The following is a 24,577-nucleotide window of genomic DNA, read 5'->3' on the forward strand; positions in this document are numbered from 1 at the left end:
TGAAAGAGCCGAGGTTTAAAAATAGTCCTCAACTAAATCGGACAAACCGACGAAACTGGTACTTGACCCAAAACACAAAATGCACGGGTTACATACATACTTTGAATGTCCGTTCGTCAATTTAAAACACGAGGAAGGATTTCGCGTGACCGGCAGCCAGAAACGCCTCCGTTCCGCGTTGTCGTTTGTTGAATGAACGAGCTTGTTCATTAACATCGACGGCGATGCAAAATAGTGGAGAGAAAGGAGCCGTGGTTACATTGATCGATGACCCGATAACTTCCAGCGTACCGAGGCTGTTTTTCCTAAAGTTCTAGCATTACGCGTCCACGATCAAAGACGGGATTCCTCGCGGTCGATAACCGTTCTGTAATCTATATATAGGCAAGCTTCGAAACGTCCGGACACGCTGCATCGAATATATTTCCAGCAAAGATAGGACGCGCGTACACGGCCATATAACGTGTTCACACGACGAAAACGTGAGCAGATGTGACTCACGCACGATTCACGTTCCGTAGGGACTCGAAGGATCGTGACGGTCATAATGATCGGCAACTTTTGAAAAGCTGGAAGCCGACCGCCATTCGGTCTCTCCTGGATCGTTTGGCACTCGCCTTCTCTTCAGAATGCCAAAAAGTGTGTCAGCCCCTTCGAAGACGAATAAGACTCTATTGTGTGAGCAACCAAGTAGCCAGGTATCCATCAACGCTTTAGAAATGAAAATTTTCATTCAATCCCGAGCGATTTTGCGGCATCTTCACAAGAGAATATGAAAATGGACACCTGAATGCCCAGAAGTCACGTAAAGCTAATGCCGGTCATAAAAGTGTTAATAGTCGACTTTCAACGACGTGTATGTACGTCAATTATAATTAAATTCACGCCATGTTCACGCGATGGTAAGGAACAAAGCAAGGCTAGGCACGCCAAAGAAAGCGAGATGGACGAGAGAAGGCAAGAGTTCCGATCCAACGAAAGTTCGGAACACCTGTTCTTGGTACCTGCACGCCTCCTGTTCGTTCTTTCGGTCTCTGTACACTTTTAGTAACCGGTTCTTCGTGACTCGGATTTTATAGCGCACTGCGTTTACCCGTTCTCGGCTCGTCGCAACCGCGAGTTAAGCTGGTAGGCGGTTACACCGCTTGGAAAGTGGCACATGGAACTCTTGTATAATCGTAAACAGCAGTGAACTTGCGTTCCGAGGTTGAAAATTATATTAGCGAAGGGTTTCCATCCACTTCCGCTATAACTTCCTTGCCTTATTCGTTCCTTCGATTGGTCGTCTGAAATTCTCGAGATCACTATCATCCTTCGTAAGGTCCCAATTCGCGATCATACAGAGAGAACGACGCTCAAGGAGGAATTTCAATCAGAGAGCAAGTTCGAACGGCGAACTCTTCGCGCATCGATGGATGCGGCAAGGAACACTGCTCTTCTCGACGGAAAAGGAATCACGCATTGTCGTCTCCCTTATGGTCACGTGACGTTGATAGCATATTATTCAATAGCAGAGACCGGCAACCTGTTGTTTGCTGCAATTGGCGACGCGCCAATTGAACGTGGGTGTCGCGTATCCTGGTGGAGACGGATGATAAGCGAAACCTAAAGACATGCAACAAAACTCCCTTTGCCGGAGACGGTTTCGACTAATTAAATCTCATAGCGTTGACTAGCATTCTGTTAAGTGACGAGACCATAAGTAATTGACGGCACAATTGAATCGTTAGTGTAGCCTAGGGAACTTATGATTCTTCTTTTCCTTGTTTTTCCAGTGGCTTGCGCTGAGGATGAATCTATGGGACCGGTATTTGTCAAGGAACCACCAAATCGAATTGACTTCTCTAACGGAACCGGTGCTGTCGTCGAATGCCAGGCTAGAGGAAACCCCCAACCGGATATTATTTGGGTTCGTGCTGACGGAAGTGCTGTTGGAGATGTTCCCGGACTTCGACAGGTAATTAATTTTCTACAGTGTTATTCGATTCGATAGATTCTTCCTTCGGAGAAATAATTAAAATCGTGTTATTGGTAAATTCGACTCCCACGCGTGATGCATTCACCGATGCAACGAACGATCTTACGTCAGTCGTTCGGCAAGGAAGGCCGAATTAATTGACACCTTATTAGAAGGTGCTTTTCATCGATGGAAAATTGCGTGTCTACAGGTCTTGCCGAACGGAAACTTGGTCTTCCCTCCTTTCCGTGCCGAAGATTATCGTCAAGAGGTTCATGCTCAGGTTTACAGCTGTCTGGCGCGTTCCCCTGCAGGTTCAGTTCACAGCCGAGATGTTAACGTGAGAGCCGGTAAGTGGTTATCCTCTTATATTTCAAAACCCCGCGAAACGATTACCGTTGCCTGGCCATCTGTTGTTTTTCAAACAAGATAACATGTTAATTCAAGGCAGATTGAATTTTGATAGCTGTACAGAGTGAACGTCTTGTCATTGTCAAAGTGGAAGAAGAAAATTATTTATTACAATTTGAGAAGGAACAACTTTTAATCGAAGCATCTTTCGTGAAATTAATTAATAACTTGGACAGATCTTTTATCTGTGAAAAATGACAGTGATACGACGTTGAAAGATTGGCCAGGCACGGAGACTAAAACGATTTCTTTACAGCTGTTTCGAACAGCGAACAAAGCAGTGTCCCCGAACCTTAGTAGGTCAGTATTTGTCGCGATATGTAAACGGTGAGCACAGGATATCGGTGGCAATTATTACAAGTACCTCGAACTTACGGTTCAAAAGTAGAACAGGATTTCCATAACGAGTAATCGCCGCCGCCGCCGTTGTTCGCATAAACAATCGTTGCTCTCCAATTTCCATTCGTCGAAAAATCTGTAATATTCTGCTCGTTAATATTCCGGAAATTTTTAATCGTCGATCAAGCGCGGCAATTCCCTCGAACGCACATCGTTGACCCACTGCAGTCGCTTGACCCAGTTTAACAAACTCCAGTTAAAATTTCCCGATGAAAATTAAAAACGGTTTATGACCACTTCAGGCAAGCAATTAAAAAAAAGGCAAATATAATTTTTTACCTGAAACTACTATATTTCTCGGAGAATGGAGAGCAACGTTTTTCATCACTGCTAAATTTCGATGATATGAATTTTTAATTAAACGACGACAATCACCAGTGGTGGCACAGTACTACGACACAGACGTCAACAAGGAGTACGCGATTCGTGGAAACAGTGCCATTTTGAAGTGCGTCGTTCCGTCCTTTGTCGCCGATTTCGTGAAGGTTTTGTCCTGGCATACCGACGAAGGGGAAGAATTCGTACCTGGCGACGATTACGGTACAATTATCGAGGAATTCGAACGAAAGAAACGTCCCGATGAATCGCGATCGTCGTTCTAACGAGCAAATCGTTACGCAGTCGCGTTCTTGAAACGGAAAAATGAATCCTTCGAACCGTATCGAACGAGCATGCAAGGAAGGAAGCGTCTGTCGTGTCGACAGTTTGCGTGTATCACGTTTATTGATGCATATTGAGGCCGCGTGTAATGCATCGAAGCAATTGTCACGCCATGCAACGAGCCGCGAATCCATATAAAATAGAGCAATGGACCGAAAGCGTGGGTCACTCGCTCGCATGATTGATGTGCATACTCGGTGTGTAACACATCAACGCGAATAAAATAATACTCGTTGCAAAGAAATTTTTGCAACGAGGTATCTTTCTTTTCTAATTGCAACTTTAAAATTTCCATTTCGTGCCTCTAATTATAACCATCGAACTTCGTCGGTCTTGAATGATTTTTGAAAAAAACACCCTGTATATCGTGGATGCGAGAACATTGTCACTCATCTCGTTAGCGTTGTTCCCAGCTCGTTGCTTTTACCGGGGAGCGTAGTGGCCCAAATAATTGGAGCGCATCGTCGACATCGACGTCGACGTCAGACGTTTCTCTTCACCTCTGTCTCTCCTCTCTCTCTCTCTATTTCATTCTCTTCCCTGTTCGCGTTTCTCTCCTCGTGTGCTCGTTCGCACATGCGTAGAAACGTATGTGCACCCACATATATACAGTAATGACGGCACACAAGTCATAGCCAGCCGTGCACCGATCGTTTGCCACCGTGTCGACGCGTTCCTCTTGGATGCAACCTTTTCTAAGCTCGCGACTGCGGCGTAAGATGCGACCTAGCGAATCGATCTGCTCGAAGGGCGACGACGACGACGAATAAGTCAACGGAGTAAGCTGTCGTCAACGTCGTGCGTCCAAACTGTTCTTCGTTCCACCGAGATCTTTGCTTATCTGACCACTTCCGGTTCCAATGAGTTTATCTTTTTATTTTTTTATTTTTTTGAAATCACACCGACAACGGGCATACAAGGGGTTACAGAGAACAACGAGATCGATAATGCCACGGTTCTACGTATTTCACAGCTGGTGCATGCAACTAATGATAATCGTAACAAGCGTTAAGTAGTAATTGGCGCGAGCGGACGCGCATCGCTTAGAACCGTGTCCGATAATCAGCGTTTCCGTCTATTGTAGTGGTGCACCAGTATTATCAGTCCGAAGTCAACAACGAGTACGTGATACGCGGGAACGCGGCTATTCTAAAGTGCAGCATACCGAGCTTCGTCGCGGAATTTGTTCAAGTGGTCGGTTGGCAGGACGACCAAGGAAACTCTTTCAATCCGGACGAGAAGAACGGTAGGGCAGGGAGGGAGAAAAGTTTTGAAAGGTTTTCGATGAAAGTCGAGTTTAACGCTGGTCAACGTCGTATGATACTCGAAGACGATTGTCTTCGACGATGAAGGGGTGCCGGACCGTTCGGTTTTTCACGCCAGAGAAAAAGTTTCCCCTCGAACGCAACAGAGTTAACCAGTCGCCCCTGTTTCTTCTAGTCGTGACTCAGTACTACGAAGCGGAGGTCGTTTCCGAATACGTGATACGCGGAAATGCAGCCATCTTGAAATGCACCATACCCAGCTTCGTCGCGGAATTCGTGTCGGTAGACTCCTGGGTTGGAAGCGACGGTTCGACCTTCAAGCCGTCCAACGACTACGGTACACCCATTCGTTCTCGTCCCTTTCCTTCTTTTTACTCCTTCCGACCACGATTCCGACATCAGCTCCCAGAATCCTCGCCTGGGACGAGTTTTTTCCTTGGACCGTAGCCCCCCGGTTCCCTGCCGAACTTGCCGAGAGTTCAAAGTGGCACGTGGTAACGATTCGTTTCCGGCGCGGACCAGTCTGGTGGCAGTTGAACGGCGGCGGCAACGCGAGGGTTAACGAACCATCCACTGTGGCTCTCACGCTGGGATTAGATGACTCTTCTAAGAAAATAAACCGACTCGATTACGTCCGTTAGGAAATCGGCGCGAAAATCTCGATGGAGCTGAACGCGAGACGTTTCATGGAATCCTTGATTTCCATCCCGTGGAAATTCGACGTTTAAACTAGAACTATTAGAAATGTCGAGTTACCAATTGTTTCCCGTACAGTCGTTACGCAGCCGTATCAGCCGGAAATTCTCACGGAATACGTAATCAGGGGTAACAGCGCGATCTTGAAGTGCAGCATCCCAAGTTACATAGCGGAGTTCGTTACGGTCGAGGCATGGATCAAGGAGGACGGAGAAGTCTATCTTCCGGAGGATCCTGCTGTCGGGCAGGGTACTGTGTGCGGGGTTCAACTTAATCGGGACTAGACACGCCTCACGGTTAATACCCTTGTCAGCCAGCAGCACGTAAAGTCTGCGGAAACTTTGGCTCGTATCGCGATTAATCTGACGGCCATTTCCTCGTGAGCTCCGGTTGCAATTAATTTCTGCTCGAAGGATAACGGTAGAAAATAATTGGCGTGGTGAACAGGAAAGAAATAACCCTGAGGCGTGTCGTCGAATTCAACGAATCTATGTGTGGTAGCTAACTGGATTGCGAATCGCATAATTCACCAATAAATGATTTTTAACGCATATATCCTGGTTATGCCCGCGCGGGCAGTCGTTTCGCAGTTCTTCGTGACCGAGGCGGAGAACGAGTACGTGATACGGGCAAACAGCGCGATCATGAAATGCAAAATACCGAGTTTCGTGTCCGAGTTCGTGCACGTGGATCAATGGGTGGCCGACGATGGAACGGTATACACGACCGGAGATGATTACGGTAGGCGACGGTCTCGATCTCTCGTAGAAACTAGAAGAGATCGTTGCTACGTTTCCTCATTTTCTCGATGCTTTCAATTCCTATCCCCCCGAACGAACGAAATTCCGAAACGACGGGACGGGAAGTGAATCGTTCGCGACGCTAATTTAAAAAACTCTCTCTCTCGTCGTAACTTTGCCCGTCGACAAAGAATTTTCCCGTTTTGTGTCGCGATATCTTCTGGGAGAATGCGCGTTGCAGTGGTCCAGCAATTCTACGAGACGAGGGTCATCGACGAGTTCGTGTTGCGCGGCAACACGGCAACCTTGAAGTGCCTTGTACCGAGCTTTGTGGCGGATTTCGTAGACGTGATCGAGTGGTTGGCTGTCGAGGACGGGTCCACCTACACCGCGAACGACCAAGAAGAAAAGGGTACTTCTCGATTAAAAAAGAGGGAGGATATTTAGCGAGGCTGCGATGAGCACGGCTTTAACCCTTTCAAGTCTACCGATCTATGTATAGGTTCCATTGAAACGCTCGTCGCGGGCCAAACTGTCAATGGCAAATTTTTAGTGAAATTCTTCAAAGTTCCACGGTGTACATACGTCGTGAAACTATTTACAGCTGAAGCAATTAAGAGCAATGTAATTTCCCCTTTTTTGTCGCGCAACGTTTGAAAAGAAACGTGTCGTCGAGTCAGTCTGGACGGTTTATCGAAAACGGTCTCCGCATAACGCGACCGTTAGCCGCCTACGTTTAATTTCCAGCCAACAAGTCCTGCCGGCATTTTAATGGAATTAATAAATGGAATTACCAGCGTGCTCATCCCTCGCGCGAACAGACGGGCTTCGGCTTGCTCGCTTTGATGCTCCAAGCCGGAGCAGCGTCCGTATTGTTCTCTCGCTCTCAGGGTGTACAGGATATGCCCGTAGCACGGGGAAGAAGAGAGGTGGCCTGATAGAGTGGAACGTGCAATTTGCTCGCCTATGAAAAGTTTGCCCTTTCCGTTTGCACGCCGATGCAAGCAACAGCGGAGGCAGAGCGTGCGGCTGGCAGTGGCCTCGTTCCTCTTCGCGATTAGGTTAAAAGTCGGGGTTAATCGTGTCGTGGTGGGAATTAATGTGACCGCGAACAACTTTACTCCGTTCTCGTTCGACTATCGATCGTTCCTAGGTAATGCCGACTAATGGAATTTATTTTACAGTCGATTGACCAAGAACTTTGAGATGCTCGAGGTGTTGCTCGTTCGACCCCCGGTTGGTCCATAAGTGAAAACTTCCCTTCTTTTTTTCACGGATATTCAACGCGAATTAATTAATGATGCGGTCTCTATCATCTTATTAATTTTAGTAATTGAACTTCTGGACCAGCCTAATAAATCCCCTTCTCTTCTCTTCTCTTCTCTGGACGAGTTAGCGTAAAGTACGTTTCACGTATCCGTTACATTGAGGTCATTTTACGGTACGATTAGTGGTAATAAAACGGAGTGTGAAAATATTTTTCCTCAAATATTTGCCATCGATCTGGAGCAGCCGAATAAACGGGCGTAGAACGAGGAGGAAAACGGGTCGCCGGTGGTCCCGTTCGTGATTTCGGATTAGATTAAGCCGGACTAATCAAACCGACGAGGAAATTGATGTCCGCTGGCTAGCCTAATTTCCATCGGTGCAAAGAGAGCGTCGCCTCGTCGATGTTACGGCGTCGCTGAACTCACGTTTGCAGAGCCGCGGTTCATTGAAATTTCAATCTAGCCGGATCAAAGCCCGCGTCCAGCAACCGTGCAACCTCTCGACAAGCTAGCTGTCCTTGTTTTTTTTTTCTCTGTTCGCTTTATTGCAGTGGTCGCCCAATACTTTGAAGTTCAGGTTTACGATCAATTCGCGATTCGCGGCAACGCGGCGATTTTCAAGTGTCAAGTTCCCTCGTTCGTCGCCGACCACGTGGACGTGGTAGGATGGATCGATTCGAACGGCGGCAGTTACGTGGCCGATGGACAATCATACGGTATCAATCCAGCATGGATAGAAATATTTCCTACACGCGAACTATAATTTCCATGCGCTATGGCCAACGCTAGGGACACCCATCGATTTCTTCGTTCGCCGCTGCGACGGGCGTTCGTTTCTTCGATTCCTACCTGCTCGAGGGATTAATCGCGATTCAAATGGAAATTAAACCCTTTTGCAATGGAATGATCAAAAAAAGTAAACCCGCTGCAGCGAAAGAGTTAATCCGTCGCTGGCCTAAATAGTCGGCGATTGACTCGGTACGGCTTCGATTCGGAGTTTATCGACCCTATCGAACGACCGAGTCGTCGTGTTTTTTTTTCTCTCCTCTGTCGCGATCGAATCGCGGGAATTTTCGAACGCTCGTCGTCGCGGCGATCGATCGCAAACACCGCGGATACGAGGCTGTATGTTGATGTGCGGCTTATGGTAAAACCGGAAACCGGTGTCTGGTTGCAGTTGTCGGGCAGCGGTATGCAGTGAACGTGATGGACGAACACGTCCTTCGGGGGAACGCCGCAATAATCAAGTGTCACATACCGAGCTTCGTCGCCGAATTCGTCGAGGTTGATTCTTGGATCGAAGACGAGACCACTGAAATTTATCCTAGCACCGACTACGGTACACACGTACACGCGCTAAGTGCACGAGAAAGGATTTAAAAATGAAAAAAAAAAAAAAAAGGAAAGAAAGGAGTATAAATGGAACGATTTGCTCTGTTTTCATCCAGGCTGTGGATCGCGCGACGCGAAGCTTTTTCCTTTATCGCGGTCGAATTGTCGACGAGGCGCGACGTTTTTATCCTTCGTTCAGTCAGAGAACGCGTGGAAACGGACAGCTATGCGATTTTCTTTTCCTCGTTCGTAGAGACGAGCGTTTCCCTTCGGGCAACGTCCAATAACGAGCGATATCCTCGGCAATCTTGCGTTACGTACCGGCAGAGATCGCGACGAAAGGAAGCACGCAACAGGTACGATCGTCATTGTGCATCGCGATCGCGAGAGTAGCCGGGGAAACGGAAATTGGCGAGTGCGTGTAGGATGCGGTAAATTACGAGGGAAGAAACAGCAAGCAGGATATCGAGACTCGTTGAACAAAAGAGTTGTTCCTCCGGAGCGTATACGTTCCATCGGCCAGCGATTCGCGAGTCTCGATCACGTGTATGTACTGAAGTTTTGGCGTTTCAGATGAGACCGTTCGAAAGCCCGGATGCCCCTCGTTTCGAAAAATAATATATTCTTCAATTGTTCGTACGACGTTGACTGCCGCTGCTCGCGCTGTCCCAGACTTCCTTTCCTTTTCCGTCATTGTTTTCATCGTTCCAACTCTTCTCGAACCTCTTTCTTTTTCTCTGTCGTTTGCTTTTGAATGCATGTTGATTAGAGATGGGATCAGAAATGTCCCCAGTGACTATATTTAAAGAATTCAAATCAATCCCATCTTGGGACTGAGTCTACCCAAAACATCACTCCTCTTTTTAAAAATATTCATGAATTATTCAAAACTAGCAGTCAGATCCAAACCTATTTGTAATATACTCGGATCCCATCTTTAACGTTGATGCGCTTGTAGTCGTTGTTTTGCTGCATGCATCGAGCTGGTTCGTCGGTTATTTTATAACCGGAAGAAGTCATCCGAAGGAATGCAACGTGAGCCGATTGCCAATTTTAACGTACTTATAGGAAGAGATCGGTTACAGTATAAATGCTCGAGACTTTTAATCCCTTCGAGTCTTTGTCAGTTCATTCACAACTATTTCTCATAATCTAATCGCAAAAGGATTAAAGAGGGAATATCGTGGATCACAATGGGCTCTCCAAACAGAATATATTCTACAATGATTTTTACTCTAACGTTTTCACGGACGTCTCTGGAGGAACAATGCAAACTCGATATTCCCTCGATCTGATGTTTGACGAGCCAGCTTGAATTCCCAAACGATTCGTCGAACGATGAAAGCACGAGATAGATAAAGAGTCCGTGGCTATTCAACGTTCAACGAACTTGGCCAAGGTAGTAAAAGGTAATGGAGTGCATGCGGGCCAATGTATTAATCAAGACGGCATTGTACTCGTCTATATGCACACGGCCACGTGTGGATCGAGGACGTGTACCGTGCGGTCGTCGGGATAATTGAATATTTCTCTGATTGCCAAAGCCAGATCGGTTACGAACCGTTAAAATATCGTTCTCTATTAAATTGTTCCAATATACCGGGCACCATCTATTCGTTCCACAAGTCAATTATCCCTGGTTAGAAAGCTACCACGAGCTCGATCAAAGGAGAGAAATTAATCTATATATTTTGTTCTGTGACCTGGTCACACGAACAGATGGAAAGTACCTGGTATTGCCTTCTGGAGAATTGCACATTCGTGACGTTGGACCCGAGGATGGATACAAGACCTACCAATGCCGAACCAAGCATAGACTGACCGGTGAAACAAGATTATCTGCTACCAAGGGTCGTCTCGTCATTACCGGTAAGTGAGAAATATACAGCAATCGATCATTTTCATCTTGATCGAAGTCACGATTCTGATTCCTTCGATCGAGTTTCTCTTTTATATAAAAATATCTTCAAAGTAACGTACATAAAGGTCTATCAATGTGAATGTTTTTAACTGCATTTTTATTCGAGTGAAAATCAGAATCGTGTCTATAGTTTCGAACCTGGACACGTAAAGATTGCAACGCGTTTTGATAATAAAATCGTTTATTCTATTTATGATGATATCAAAAGATACGGACTGTTTATGCTTGAGCTTCGGTTGTAATAGTTTAGCGGGAGTGGAAAAGATCGCGTGAAACGAGGTCCTTTTTGAAATGTAAATCGTTTCTATGTACCGATTCGTGTCGTACGGTAGACCAATTATTCTTTTATCGAATGAAACGAGGCGTCTGGTAAAAGTTTAGTCCGGGTTCGAAACTGTCCATCGAGGCAATTGATTTCCCGTGAACGAGAGTAAAGTAATACGAGCATTCGATCGCGCAAACTAATTAAACGTTCAGTCTGTTCACTTTTCTTTTTAACATTCACATATTCATGAAAATCAATTGTCCTCGGTTTAAGTAATCACGTCGTTGTACGTGTTGATTTAAATCAACGAGCTCGATCGCATTAACGTTGCGATTAAAATACATAATTTCATTCGAATGGATTTTCGATTGCGCGTAAAATGGATATAGATGGAAGAATGAATATTTTGAAAGTGGATCCAGCTCGTTGGTGAACCTGAATGCTGGGACAGGGTACCCCTGCGGGCACGCGCCACCGCCCGCCCATAATTTCACTCTTGGCATGATCGGTTTCGATGAGCATTCGATAAAAATGAAAACGTAAACAAAAGATACAGAGAAATTGAACAGAACGGAACATTGAAAAATTCTTTCGACGCTTTGCGGCGCCCTCACGCGATCTCCGGGCTCTGTCCTTCGCTCTCGCGTGGTAAGTCTAAAAAACGTCACTCTTATTATCTCACACGAGTATTCAAGATTTAGCCATTCAACGGATAAATCTGATGGAATAGATGCGATGCTCAATGCAGCTGTCAGCATTCAAGCTTACAACCTTTTTTTGAAACTAGTCCGAGACACACGGTATCCTGCCATTTCATTATGGGCGTAATGAAATGACGGGGCACTGTACAGCTTCGTTGGGTGCAGAGCTATTCTATCGAATGAACAATGGGTATGATAGGCAGGTGAATCGAGACGAAAACGATTCTATAATTTCTATAACGACGGGACGAGATACGGTAACGAGAATCATCTTGACGAAGGAGGGTCCGAGCAGGGGACCCGCGTGTTCTAAACACTCCACAGATATAGTGTTTTCTGAAACAGAACCGGTGGGCAGCGTACGACCAAAATTCCCTTCGATGGACAACATAAACGGACTTTCTACGGAATCGAAAAGCAGTTTCCCGCTTCTCTGCCCCGCCCAAGGATTCCCGGTACCGGTTTCTAGGTACGATATCTCTGATCACTGATGCCCGTACCATGTATTGGCACCAGATCAAAAAAGAAGGGAACTTCGAACCGCGTAGGCGAACCGGAAAAGTCGGGAAAAGGCCGGAAGAGAGTATTAAGTTACTATAATCCGTATTTATGGAGACCGAAATGGATTTTCTCTCTTCTTAACCGTATTGCTCCAAAAATATGTTCTTTTTCAAACAAACTGAGATTTGTTCAGAATCTAAACATCGCGTCTCGTGGAAAGTTATCAATTTTTATGTTAGCGAGGGAAAACATCAATATATGGAAGTTGATGACATAATGAAAAAAGGGTTGTCGATAAATGATGGTTATTGTGTCATCAAACTTTTTTTTCACCAACACAAAGAACGACAGAACTTTACATGAGAACTGATACTTCAAAAGACTCGTAATCGGATTAACGGTTAGGAACAAGAAGGGTGGCACATGGGACGGCCCTGATCCCTTCAGGGGTTCCCCGTTCCGCACGCAGGTAGACAAAATCATCTAAAACCTTGTCACGGTACTCATAAGATTACTATGTTGAGCATTATTTAATTCTCAAAGAAGCGATAGTAGAAAAAATCAAATAAGACTTACCCTTTCTTCGGGAGAGCCATAACGTAACATCTGAATCCTTGTTGGTGTATCCTCCAGAACCCGTTGGCAGCGTTCGTCCAAAAATTCCATCGACGGACGATATTCGTGGATTCAGGACGACGATAAACGGATCTCAGGCTTTGCTATGTCCTGCCCAGGGGTTCCCCGTTCCTTCTAACAGGTAGACAGTTAATTAGAGGAGGAATTTAAAAAAAATCCTACCCCCGTATTCTCGGTATTTCGGAAAGCAATGTTGCTGTTTGATTGCATAATCAGAGCCAGTCGGCAGCGTGAGGCCGAAATTCCCGACCATCGACGATTCCAGGAGTTTCCGAACGGTCAAGGATGGCTCTGTCACCCTTCTCTGTCCCGCTCAGGGTTACCCTGCCCTCGTGTCCAAGTAAGTGTCCAGCTCGCGATGGTCGCCTATATTTTCTCTGTCTTTCTTTCGATCTTTTCTGGACACGTCGTCGCAGAACCGGTGGGAAGCGTCCGACCAAAATTCCCCTCTGTGAGCAACATAAATGGGTTGACGGTCGTGACGAATGGGACGCTGCCTCTCCTCTGTCCCGCGCAGGGATTTCCGGTGCCAAGTCATAGGTATGACGTCGAATCAAGATGCTTTGTTCTCAATTCGAAAATATCGACGAAGAAAGCTAACGCTAGAATACTATGGGTTAGGCCTACTTTACATTAGTAGAGTAGATGGTTAGCTTTACTCGGCAACGAGAAGGCTATCTTTAGCTTTCTACCACTTACTCCACCAATGTAAACTAGGCCTTAGGGAAGAATGATTGATTCAAGTCCGTTCAGGGGTTCCCCGTTGCTAGTTCCGATCAGCCGTGTGTTTCCAACTACGTGAACGCGATTTGATAACGCGCAGAGCCAGTCGGCAGCGTGAGACCGAAATTCCCGACCATCGACGATACCAGGGGCTTCCGTACGATGAAAGATGGTTCAGTGACGTTGATGTGCGCCGCCCAAGGGTTCCCTGTCCCCGTCTACAAGTAAGTCGCGTGGCTCGACGCTAACGAAACGTGGAATAGCCACGGTAAAAAGCTTCATTTTACATTCGACGACGATTCGCAGAGCCTGTGTCGAGTTCACGACCGAAACACTCCGGTACAATCAACTTGATCGGACTCACGACGAGGACGAACGGAAGCTTGCCGCTTTTCTGCCCCGCTCAAGGATTCCCCCTTCCGTCTTATAGGTAGGGAACTTGTTGATAAGTTTTCGAGTCGCGAGACACGATTACAGTTGAGGATCTTAGGTTGCTAATTCCTCAGAGCTTCTTATTAGTTTCTAGGATCTTGTGCAAGTGCTAGAAACTTAGCCGCGACAAATGGCTGAACCGTGTAACTGACGTTAATCTACATCCCACCGATTAATGTGTCTTCTTAACGATTCAGAAGATTATGCAATTTTCGCGAGTGATGAACAAGTTTCTCTCGAATCCCGATGGGTTCCCTGTCCTCGTTTCTCTGTACACCGGGTTACCATCGTTCTTTACACGCTTCTTTCCTCTGGGAATTCTCGTAGAACCCGTGGGAAGCGTACGGCCCAAGTTTCCGACCATGGATAATTCTCGGGGGTTCATCTCCAGTCTCGAGCACACTCTGACGATGCTGTGCCCTGCTCAAGGATTTCCTGTTCCTTCGCATAGGTGGGATAAGGGTCGAGACATCTTTCTACCGTTTAAGAACCAACGGGACTAAGTTGGACCACCCTGTCCCAGCGTCACTTAAGTAGAACCGATTCAGTGATCACGTCTGTCTGTGTTTCTCACAGAACCCGTGGGCAGTACGAAACCAAAATTCCCGATGACAGATACCTCGCGTACGTACACGGTTCCTTATGACCAGCCTCAGACTCTGATGTGTCCAGCCCAGGCTTTCCCCGTTCCAGCTTTCAGGTATACAGGAAGGCGCAAAGTGTAATTTATTCGCGGTACAGTTAGATAGAGATGGAAAAGAAAACTGTTGATGTCTCCTGTAGAGCCGGTTGCAAGCACTCGACCGAAATTTCCATCTTTGGCGGATTCGCAGACGTTTAAAGTGGTACTCGGTGGTGCGATGACTCTGCTCTGTCCAGCCCAAGGGTTTCCCGTTCCGTCGTACAGGTAACACGTTCCCATGTCTCTCACTTGGCTCTCCTCTCGCGAATTACGTAATTTTCTCGTTAGAACCAGCATCCAGCACGCGTCCACAAATATCCGGACCGAGCGACCTTCTTCGATTCAGCTCGTCTTCGTTAAAAAGCGTCACCCTTCTGTGCCCGGCTCAAGGATTTCCGGTTCCTCTGTATAGGTAGGCAGCCGAAGAGCCGTGTTATTAAAACAATTAAAATTTCTCATAATTTTAATGAATCTCAGATTCGTATGGACGTTCCTTTCAAAGGGAAATCGTTGTCCGTAACATCTGCGAAGTGAACAGATTGCGACCTTGTATGTGCGAAGGGGAGTCCCTATTCCAGCATATTCAAAGACCGCTCCTGGCTTCCTCTTTAAAAGCACGACCTCCGCACCGTCTCGCGTTCTGTTTTTAGAACCGGCCTCGAGCAGCAAGCCACAGTTTCCATCTGTAAACGACGTCGGATTACGCGTAACGAAAGGCACGGGATTTTCGTTGCTTTGTCCCGCTCAGGCGTTTCCAGTCGCCACCTTTAGGTAGGTCGATATATCCGTCCGCTCTGCTGCCTTCTGCCAGCAAGAAAAATACTCTCTCAACTTCGTTGCTTTCCTCTTTACTTCAGCTTCAGCCCTGTCCCAGTATATTAGTCACGCCGACAGAATAGAATCACCGAATTCCGCGCGATTACGTCCCTTTCACCAGGGACATAAAACGGTACCCTGCAACAGTGTTAAGTTTCTTCCCTCGTTTTATGGGATCGGTATCTTCGCTCTTTAAGTACTTTGAGAAATGTAAGAGGTGCTTTCGAATACATAAAACCGAATCTTGACCAAGTACATTCGAAACTTTCACGAGTATTGTAGATCGAGAAATCCTATTTGTGACATGATGCTTTGCCTTTGAAGGTTCGAGTACTACGGTCAGAGGTTGAAGAATTTTTCCGTTTTCTGTAGAACCAGTCGGTTTCGCGAAGCCAAAGTTCTCGACGATCGACAAGAGCCGAACGTTCGAGGTGCCGGAATCTCAAGGTGTTACGTTGCAGTGTCCTGCACAGGCGTATCCTGTCCCAGTGTTCAAGTAAGTCCACGAAGAAGGCGCGTAGGGACGATGATCGCGTAGACAACCCCTGGAGACCGTCTCTCCCTTAAACTTCCGCTCGTTTCTCGTGTGATGCAGAACCGGTGTCGAGTTCGAAACCTAAATTAACCGCCCTGGACGTGAAATCAACAAATCCCAGCACGATGCTGGGTACCATTACCACCCTACTGTGTCCCGTTCAAGGATTTCCTGTGCCAGCATTCAGGTAAACTGATGGATCGTCTTTCCATGCTCGCGGAATGATATTCCTGGTCGGGGTAGGTACTTTGGAGCAATCTGTTCTCTTCAGAATCAATAAGCAGCCAAACTAGCATCCTTTGTTTCGAGATAGAGCCATTCTTCAGTGGTTTTCCCACAAAGTATTACCTGTCCCAGTGATTCGAGGTAGAGGGTAACTCGATTCTTCTCTCGTAGAACCCGTGGCCAGCACTAGGCCGAAATTCCCAATGACGGAAAATTCGCGCACCCTAACAACGTACACGGTGGGACGCGATCAGCCTTTGACTTTGCCTTGCCCAGCCCAGGCGTTCCCTGTTCCGGCCTTCAGGTACACGAAAAGCTCACTTTGATCTCGGCCGAGCATCGATTAGACCGAGTGCATCCCCTTGCATGGCAGTGATCAAAGAAGAGCGTAGGAAAATTAGGTCGAAGGGTAAAAGGTAGACGGGGTGGTACACCAATATTTATCTTCTGTTTCTGTCTTCTCTACGAATCGAAGGGATACCCAGTTCCAGCGTGAGGGAAAGAAAAAGCAATTCGTAGGTGGAATACGGTTAACGAGTTTGTTCGTCAGAGCCGGTGTCCAGCGCTAAACCAAAGTTTACGAACGCTGACATAAAGGTGGTGAGACCAACGGCCAGTTCAACCGCGGTGTCGATGACCTGTCCCGCTCAAGGGTTCCCTGTCCCCATCAAACGGTCAGTAATAGCAATGGTGCTTTAATCGATACCTCGGTATCATTCTCAGAGCCTACCTCTAGCGTAAAGCCAAAACTGCCGTACGTTCGTAAAGTCGAGTTTATGGAGGGTAGACGCAACGAGGCAGCGAGCTTGACGTGTCCGGTGCAAGGTTACCCTGTTCCACTTTCGAGGTGAGACGAGATATTTAATCGCGGTCGCACGTTCGACCCTGTGATCGATACGATATCCCGATCCTGCCGCGATCGGTATCGAATAACCCGCGTGCTTGTCTTTTGCCGCGGTTTTCCACGTTAATTCTAATCCATCTCGACCACGCGCCTCCGTGAAACGCTGATCGATCGATATCGTAATTTCGTCCCGGCGATGTTGTTCCCAGAACCTGTTGGATTCAAGTCGCCCATTTTCTCCACGGACAATAGCCTTAGTAAGTACGCGAGGCGGGAAGGTACGAGCGTGGTGCTCGCGTGCAGCGCCCAGGGATTCCCTGTGCCAACCACCAGGTAATCTCTCTCGCGTGTCCCGTGGAAATATCGCACGCTCGCGTTAACGCGATCTACCTCTTAGACACGGTGAACACGATTTTCACGATCATCGTCGTTCCAACTCGAGCCCTTTTAACTCGCGACTTCCTGGTTCGTCGCCGTCGAACTGTTCTGTTCAGAGTTTCGTGTGTTCCGTAGAACCGGTTGGATTCAAGTCGCCAATCTTCTCCAACGATCTTAGCCTTAGCGCGTACGCGAGGCGAAAGGGCATGAGCGTGGTGCTCGCGTGCAATGCTCAGGGATTCCCGGTACCATCCACCAGGTAAATCATTTCTAACATCGAAAAGAAGAGAATGGTAGTAGATTTGAGAACGTTATTCGGATGAACGAGTCTCGAGCGGAACTGTCGTATTTCGTAGAACCGGTCGGATTCAAGTCGCCGATCTTCTCCAGCGACGATAGCCTGAGTAAATACGCGAGACGTCAGGGTACGAGCGTGGTGCTCGCGTGCAGCGCCCAGGGATTCCCTGTGCCAACCACCAGGTAATCTCCTGTCGCGTGTCCCCCTCCGAAAAAGAATGATCGAACGATCGATTTCAGAGCCGGTCGCGGCAAGGTCTCCCCGATTAACGTCGGACGATCTGAGCCGTACGATCGGACGATACGAGGGCCAGCCAATCTCCATTTTCTGCGCCGCGCAGGGAAGCCCTGTGCCCACCACTAGGTAACCAATTCAGTATCGATTAAATGGCAAGCGTGAAAAAAAATACCGCTTGCGGACAGGGTAGAATTAGTTATCGGTCGCTGTCGCTCCGGCCGAGAGAGCGTCTCCGTGTATCGGGTACACGGTAACCGTGCTCTGGAATAATCGAGCGTCAATGTTGTTTAGAGCCTGTTGGAAGCAAGGCGCCAGCCTTTGCCGGGGACGCGAAACTCTCTCTGTTGGTACGACGAGTAAACATGGATGTTAGTCTTCCGTGCAACGCCCAGGGCCATCCTACGCCCGTGTATAGGTAGGAAACTGGGTGACTTGTATCAAACGAACCGTTCTCTCTTTTTTTTCTCTCTCCTCTCCCTCTAGCAGTTTCAAAAAATAGTTGCAAGCTGAAGACGAGGAATAAAGGTTTTTCGAAGGGGAACCCTGTCCGAGGGAGTCGATGGGTTAGCTTGTCTAGAAATTTAATGGTACTCCGCGTTACTGCTTTGCTTAGAGCCAATGGGGATCAAAGCGCCAGCGTTTCTCGGCGACGTGAAATCGTTCATCTTCGTCCGTAAAGAAGGGACGGAAGTGAGTATGCTGTGCAATGCCCAGGGGCATCCTGTTCCCGTAACCAGGTACTTTAAATCACCTATTGAAAGGCATCGACTGTTTCTCAAAGTCCTGAGAAAGGAGCAAGGAGAAAGATAAAGCACGCGTCGGTACTCGTTTAAAGAAAAGAGTATCTCGTTCACGGGAGAATGATTCAGTGAGTCCATTAAGTGGCGACGGTCAGGTGGAAAGCCCGTTCCCCCATCTGGTATCGTGTTCGGTAACTCGATACAGTTTGAAACTGGTAAAATAGTTAGTTGGCGTGGTTGGTAGTCAGTCTTCATGTCCCTGGTTTGTTAATCCTTTGACAGAGCCGGTCGCCACGAAGAAGCCAAAGTTCTCGAGTGACACGAAGCTGTCCTCGTACGATCGTCTCAGCGGCCAAGATCTCACCCTCTTCTGTCCCGCTCAGGGGTTCCCAGTTCCATCCTATAGGTATCGTAGCTAACGACATTAATTGCTCGGTGTTGGTCAAAGAGCCAACGTAGCTCACAGCATGCCCTTCTCTTGTCTTTATATAATTCGTCAGAACCAGTCGGCAGCAAAGCGCCAGCGGTGACGGGCAATTTAAAGGGTGGATGGATGGAGAACAAAGCTCGATCTAGTCTCGTGCTCTTCTGTCCCGCGCAAGGGTACCCTGTGCCTTCGTTTAGGTAAAATTTTCTTTTTCCTTAAATTGCCCCTCCGCGCCAGCTGAATTACTCGTGATCAGCAGCGAGGATTATTTTTTAATCCACCGACGAACGGTCCGAAAATGAATATTTTAAGTACCAATACGCTTACGCTCGTCAGTGGGTTAATTGAAAACAGGCTCGGCCTCTTAAACGAATCAAAAAGTCCTTCGCGGCGATTTTTAATCGACTCGAAGCGGCATTGTTCGTCAATCAGCGAAAACTGAACACCACTTATCGGTCGAAATTGTTTCCATTATGTTGCCTTGGCCTTCTTTTCGTTGCCCTCATCCAGCCCTTGTCCGGTACCGGGGCTTCCCCTCTTCCGACACTTAAAGTAGAACAATTAATTCCGCCCCGTTCATCGCGTGTGCATTGTTAGAACCGGTCGGCAGCAAAGCACCGGCGTTTACTGGGGACTTAAAGGGTGTGTGGATGGAAAAAGGAGCAGGATTCAGCGCCGTCTTGCCGTGTCCTGCCCAAGGATATCCCGTTCCTTCGTTTAGGTAAAACCTCAAACAATCTCTAATTGAAAGAAACAAAAAATGATCGCGACCACTTATTAACCGCGAGGAGAAAGTAGCGTAGATCTTGCTGGATTCGTTTCATCGATCGCTTTCTCTTAATCGGGGGTCCCCTGTTCCCTGTAATTGTACGACAGGCATTATGTTTTGCTGACAGCTTCCTTGTTTTGCATATACAATCAGAGCCAGTCGGGAGCAAAGCGCCAGCGTTGATGGGAATCGTTAAAGGAATAATGATACAAGTCGGGGCGATGTCCAGTATCGTGATATTCTGTCCAGCGCAGGGCTATCCCGTGCCTTCATTTAGGTAAACCATACAAAATTATAAACGAATGAGATTACACGTGGTGATTAACGTTGTTCTTACGGGCCTTCTAATTAATGACACCGAATATTGTGACTAAATTCATCGTTTATCTCTCTCTCTCTTTCTGTCTGGTCGTACTCTCACTTTGGTCAAAGGTTCCGTCACTAACATCGTAACCGAACGAAAATCGTTCACTCTGTAAAGTTGAAACACGATTGTCTTGTCACGCATGCCTATGTGAAATCCGTAGAACCGATTGGAACGAAGGCTCCGGCGTTTACGAGCGAATTGAAAGGTGGTTGGCTGAAGAAGAGAGCAATGTCCAGCGCCGTTCTGTCGTGCCCGGCTCAGGGGCATCCTGTGCCCTCTTTTAGGTAAACAATCGTTACAAAGCACCTTTGAAACTTTGCTATTCGTGTTAGAACCGGTCGGGAGCAAAGCGCCAGCGTTGACAGGTGACTTAAAGGGCGGTTGGAAAGACAGGATCTGCGGCTCGACGGTCATTCTGTTCTGCCCGGCTCAGGGTTATCCTGTGCCCAGTTTTAGGTAAAGATTTTCATAGATCTAAATCTGATTTGTGCGGTTAGAACCGATTGGCAGCAAAGCCCCCGCGTTGATCGGTGAGATGAAACGCGGTTGGAAGGAGACCAGCACGCGTTCCAGCGTGGTGATGACGTGCCCTGCTCAGGGATATCCTGTACCCAACTTTAGGTAAATCGTTTCGTTGACCAACGGTCCGTTTCTTTGCTCTATAGAACCGGTCGGTAGCAAAGCACCCTCGATTCTTGGAGAAAAGGGCAGTCTCATGGAGAGACGCACCGGTACCCACATCGTGATTCTTTGCCAAGGGCAGGCTTACCCTGTTCCAATGTTCAGGTAAATCGCGAACGATCGCAGGATTCTTTTATTTCAACGCGTTAAGGTCCATTTGTACGCAACCGCGCCGAAGTTATAAATGGACCTTCAGACGTATTCTGAACGTTCAAAGCTCAGGTATACTAGGATGTCTGGTAACGTTTCTTTTTTCTCTGGCGAAGAGCCGGTAGGAAGTAAGGCGCCTTCGGTAGTCGGTGACGCGAAACGATGGCAGAAGACCAAAACTTCGTCAGGATTCGCGGTGCAGTGCCAAGCGCAGGGTCATCCGGTACCAGTGTTCAGGTAGTCGAGACACAGTCCGTCGTCTCCCTTATCGATCCCTCTCGCGATTTCATTTTCCGATTGACCGAACAAATTTCGAAGGACTTCGTGTCTCGTTCTTTTGCTTCTCTGATCAAGAGCTCTTCTATCGAGAGCAAAGTGTTTGCACGATTTTGTTACATTGCCAGAGCCGCTGGGAGCGAAAGGACCGAAATTCTCTAGCGACGATCGTGTCAACTCGTTCGTTCGTGCTGGGGGAGGCTCGTCGACGTTACTTTGTCCCGCACAAGGGTTCCCAGTTCCGTCGTTCAGGTAAATTGACAGGCGAATGCTCTACTCCAGTTAGACCGCTTTGTCTCGCGTTTTGTTTGACGTAGAGCCCGTGGGATCCAAGGCGCCCACGTTTCAGAGCGACGCGAAAAGCAGCACCTATGTCAGAGCCGCGAATTCCGCGGTCGCGATCATGTGCGCCGCTCAGGCATCGCCACCCCCGACTCACAGGTAACTTTTTTCCAATAGAACGATTCCATGTCACGTTGTCGCGTGAAATCTGAAAAAGGCGGCGGTGGCGTGTTCCGTCTCGGTGCAGGTATTCCGCATCGATCGATAAAACGGAATAATCAATTGGATTTTGTGAATGTCAGAGCCGGCAGGTCGAGTGTCGCCTAAATTCCCAAAGTCAGCAAAATCCGATTCCTTCGAGATGGCGAAAGACTCCGAGTTAAGTCTGCTGTGCGATGCCCAGGCGTTCCCTGCTCCCACGTTTAGGTCAGTGAACTCGTCGATATCGGTCCATTCACCGATTACATTAATTTGGCGCCTCTGTAGAACCAGTGAACGGTGCCAAGCCTAGAGTCGCGTCCACCTCCAAATACGACGTTCTCGCCAGTTACGTGGGCAGTCCTGTAACCATGCTTTGCCCAGCCCAGGGTCACCCTCTTCCAGCTTTTAGGTATCTATGACCGATCTCTATGAAGCGAGTACAGCAAGATCTCTTCGTCGAACTGTAATGGAACGTTCGAGGTACACGTTCGATTTGTCGTTTCTCTATCTAGAGCCTGTCAGCGGCGCAGCACCCAAAGTACCACCCACTGCTAAAATTACGGTCTTCTCGATATCGGTTCATACTGCCACGGCGTTGTTGTGTCAGGCTCAAGCGCATCCATTGCCGATCTTCAGGTACGCTTCGACGAACGTAGAGAAAAGTGTCTTCCGAAATTATTAATCCTCGTTAGGGCGATGGACGATGCCTGGAGCGCATTAAGTTTCTTCTTTCGCGAGGACTAGCGATTTTCTAGCGGCTGGTGAACCGATCCCCGTTTTGTATTCTAGAACCGGTCGGAAGTAGTCCTCCTCGCTTGCCGCCTAGGTCGAAATTCGACGGATTGTCAAAAATGCAAGGCCAAGCTTCGACTTTGTTGTGCGAGGCTCAGGCCAGTCCAGCGCCTTTGTACAGGTGAGCAACGCGGGACCTTCTCGTGGCTTCGAACGAACCTTCTTCCTCGTCAGCCTCCGTCGAACGGTCCTTATCGCTTTCGCGCCTCTTGCTTTCTCATTGACGACGCGCCTGTCAATGACGACGAAACATTCCCTATCTCCCTGTTGTTTACGGTATTGCAGAGCCACGTGGTAGCGTACGACCGAACGTACGGGACAAGGACGTGAATGGACTGAAGAGGGACATCCTAGTCGATCGAACGGTGGGTCTGCCGTGTCCTGTTCAAGGTTTTCCAACCCCCATGTTCAGGTAGGGGCGCGTAAACAGGGGACCGAAACTCGCTCCAGGCGGTGGCGATCCTGCTCGGGTACCGGCTCATTTTCTACCCCATTTCTCCCCCATTATTATACGCCGTTGGAGATTAGAATCGCGTGGGTGTTCGGTTGAGTTCTTGTCTGCGGTGCTGCTTACGTGGCGTTTATATTGGGCAATTTTAAGTTGAACCATTAGAAGACTTCAGTCGATCGATCGACCAAAAGTTGCCTAATGTAAACGCTGCTTTACAGAACCGACAGGTAACGTGGCGCCACGTATGGCCGGCGAACGTTACGAGGGTGGCAAGCTCGTCGACGTTCCAAGGACAATGACGGTGGCGTTGGACTGCTCGACTCAGGGATTTCCTGTCCCAGTGACAAGGTACTCTCGCGATTAATCGGCCCCGTTTTCCTTCTCGAGACACGATGATCGCGTTTCAGAGGGCACGAACAAGATAGCTCCGCGCTCATCGGGCAAGAAATTCGAACGGGAAGTGGTTTTGGCTGCTAGAGGTCAGGATATCGCGTTAAGTCACTCGCTTCAGGGATTTCCCGCACCCCTGACAAGGTAGATCACCCTTTCGTTTCTCCCGTCGTCCCTCAGCATCTTCCTTGTCGTCGTCGTCGTCGTCGATGAGTCAAATCAAAGTTGATGTCTGTTTCGGTTCATGCGACCTGTTGCCCGGTCGGCGTTGTCAGGTAAGTAGATCGCATGCGATTAAGTGTAATTCACTCTGGATGCTAATTAACCGAGGGAGAGGAGGATGAGGTACGTAACATCGTGTTTAACTCACGGCGAGAACAGGATTCTGTATATGTGCGTGCTAATTCCTTGTATCGTTAACGTAATTAATTATCACCTTGTCCGCCACGGTAGAAATAACGATTGATTTTAATACTTAATTAGTTGATTAAATGTAACAGTGATCGAGCTGTTAAAAAAAGAGTTCTTTTCTCGCAATGAAATGTTTGTAACAATTGAGAAGTGAAAAGAAAATAATGAAATGACGGAATAAAGGTAGAAAAACAAAAAAAAGGAATGAATCGATGGGAGACGAGTTTGTCAGTGTGGGCAATAAATGATATCCTTGCAGAACCGTCGGGTCGTACTGCCCCAAAAGGGACTGGAGACGGCCTTAATAAGTACCGCGGGGTAGAGGGCGAGTCTCTGGCGCTGGCGTGTGCGGCACAAGGCTTTCCTGCCCCGATCTCTAGGTACACATCATTCCGTATAGCTTCCGAATTCTTTTTTTTGCTTTTCTTTGGTCGTTTGTCTTGCTCCGCAGAGCACGGTTCCTATTTTCGAAGCGTTCCATCCTTACCCTCTACCCCGTGTCGGGTGGCGGTACCGTAAAAATCCGAGATGTCGGACGTTCGACACAGGCAAAGAGAAAGAGAGACGAGAGACACGAGAGAAAATGAAAAAAATTGCCAAGTATACAAAGACAGGGATATGGGACGAGGACAAAAGGTAGCCTCGAGTGAAAAAAAAGAGAAAGAAAAGAAAAGAAAGATAGGCAAGGGATAAAGCGAGTGGGCAAAGCATGCATATA

The 24,577-nt window shown here is 47.8% G+C and overlaps 1 protein-coding gene across 50 annotated transcripts in view; it reads left to right on the top strand.

Moving 5' to 3' along the window:
• Positions 1–24,577, top strand: part of LOC114872401 (Down syndrome cell adhesion molecule-like protein Dscam2) — a 53,888-nt gene that overhangs the window by 3,237 nt on the left and 26,074 nt on the right. For 17 of the 50 annotated variants that reach the window (XM_029179678.2, XM_029179655.2, XM_029179560.2 and 14 more), the window contains exons 3-7: positions 1,776–1,957; positions 2,169–2,307; positions 5,467–5,637; positions 10,448–10,597; positions 12,750–12,873. In XM_029179678.2, coding sequence (XP_029035511.1) covers positions 1,776–1,957; positions 2,169–2,307; positions 5,467–5,637; positions 10,448–10,597; positions 12,750–12,873 — 766 coding nt within the window. Of the gene's footprint in view, positions 1–1,775; positions 1,958–2,168; positions 2,308–3,145; positions 3,308–4,511; positions 4,674–4,867; positions 5,030–5,466; positions 5,638–5,967; positions 6,130–6,369; positions 6,541–7,947; positions 8,113–8,573; positions 8,736–10,447; positions 10,598–12,749; positions 12,874–14,690; positions 14,815–15,777; positions 15,902–18,096; positions 18,660–20,011; positions 20,136–21,172; positions 21,294–24,577 lie in introns of those variants that run through there. The other 33 variants (XM_029179763.2, XM_029179555.2, XM_029179573.2 and 30 more) reach the window with 19 other exon arrangements.

Source organism: Osmia bicornis, chromosome 3 (assembly GCF_907164935.1).
Source record: "Osmia bicornis bicornis chromosome 3, iOsmBic2.1, whole genome shotgun sequence".
Lineage (NCBI taxonomy): Eukaryota > Metazoa > Arthropoda > Insecta > Hymenoptera > Megachilidae > Osmia > Osmia bicornis.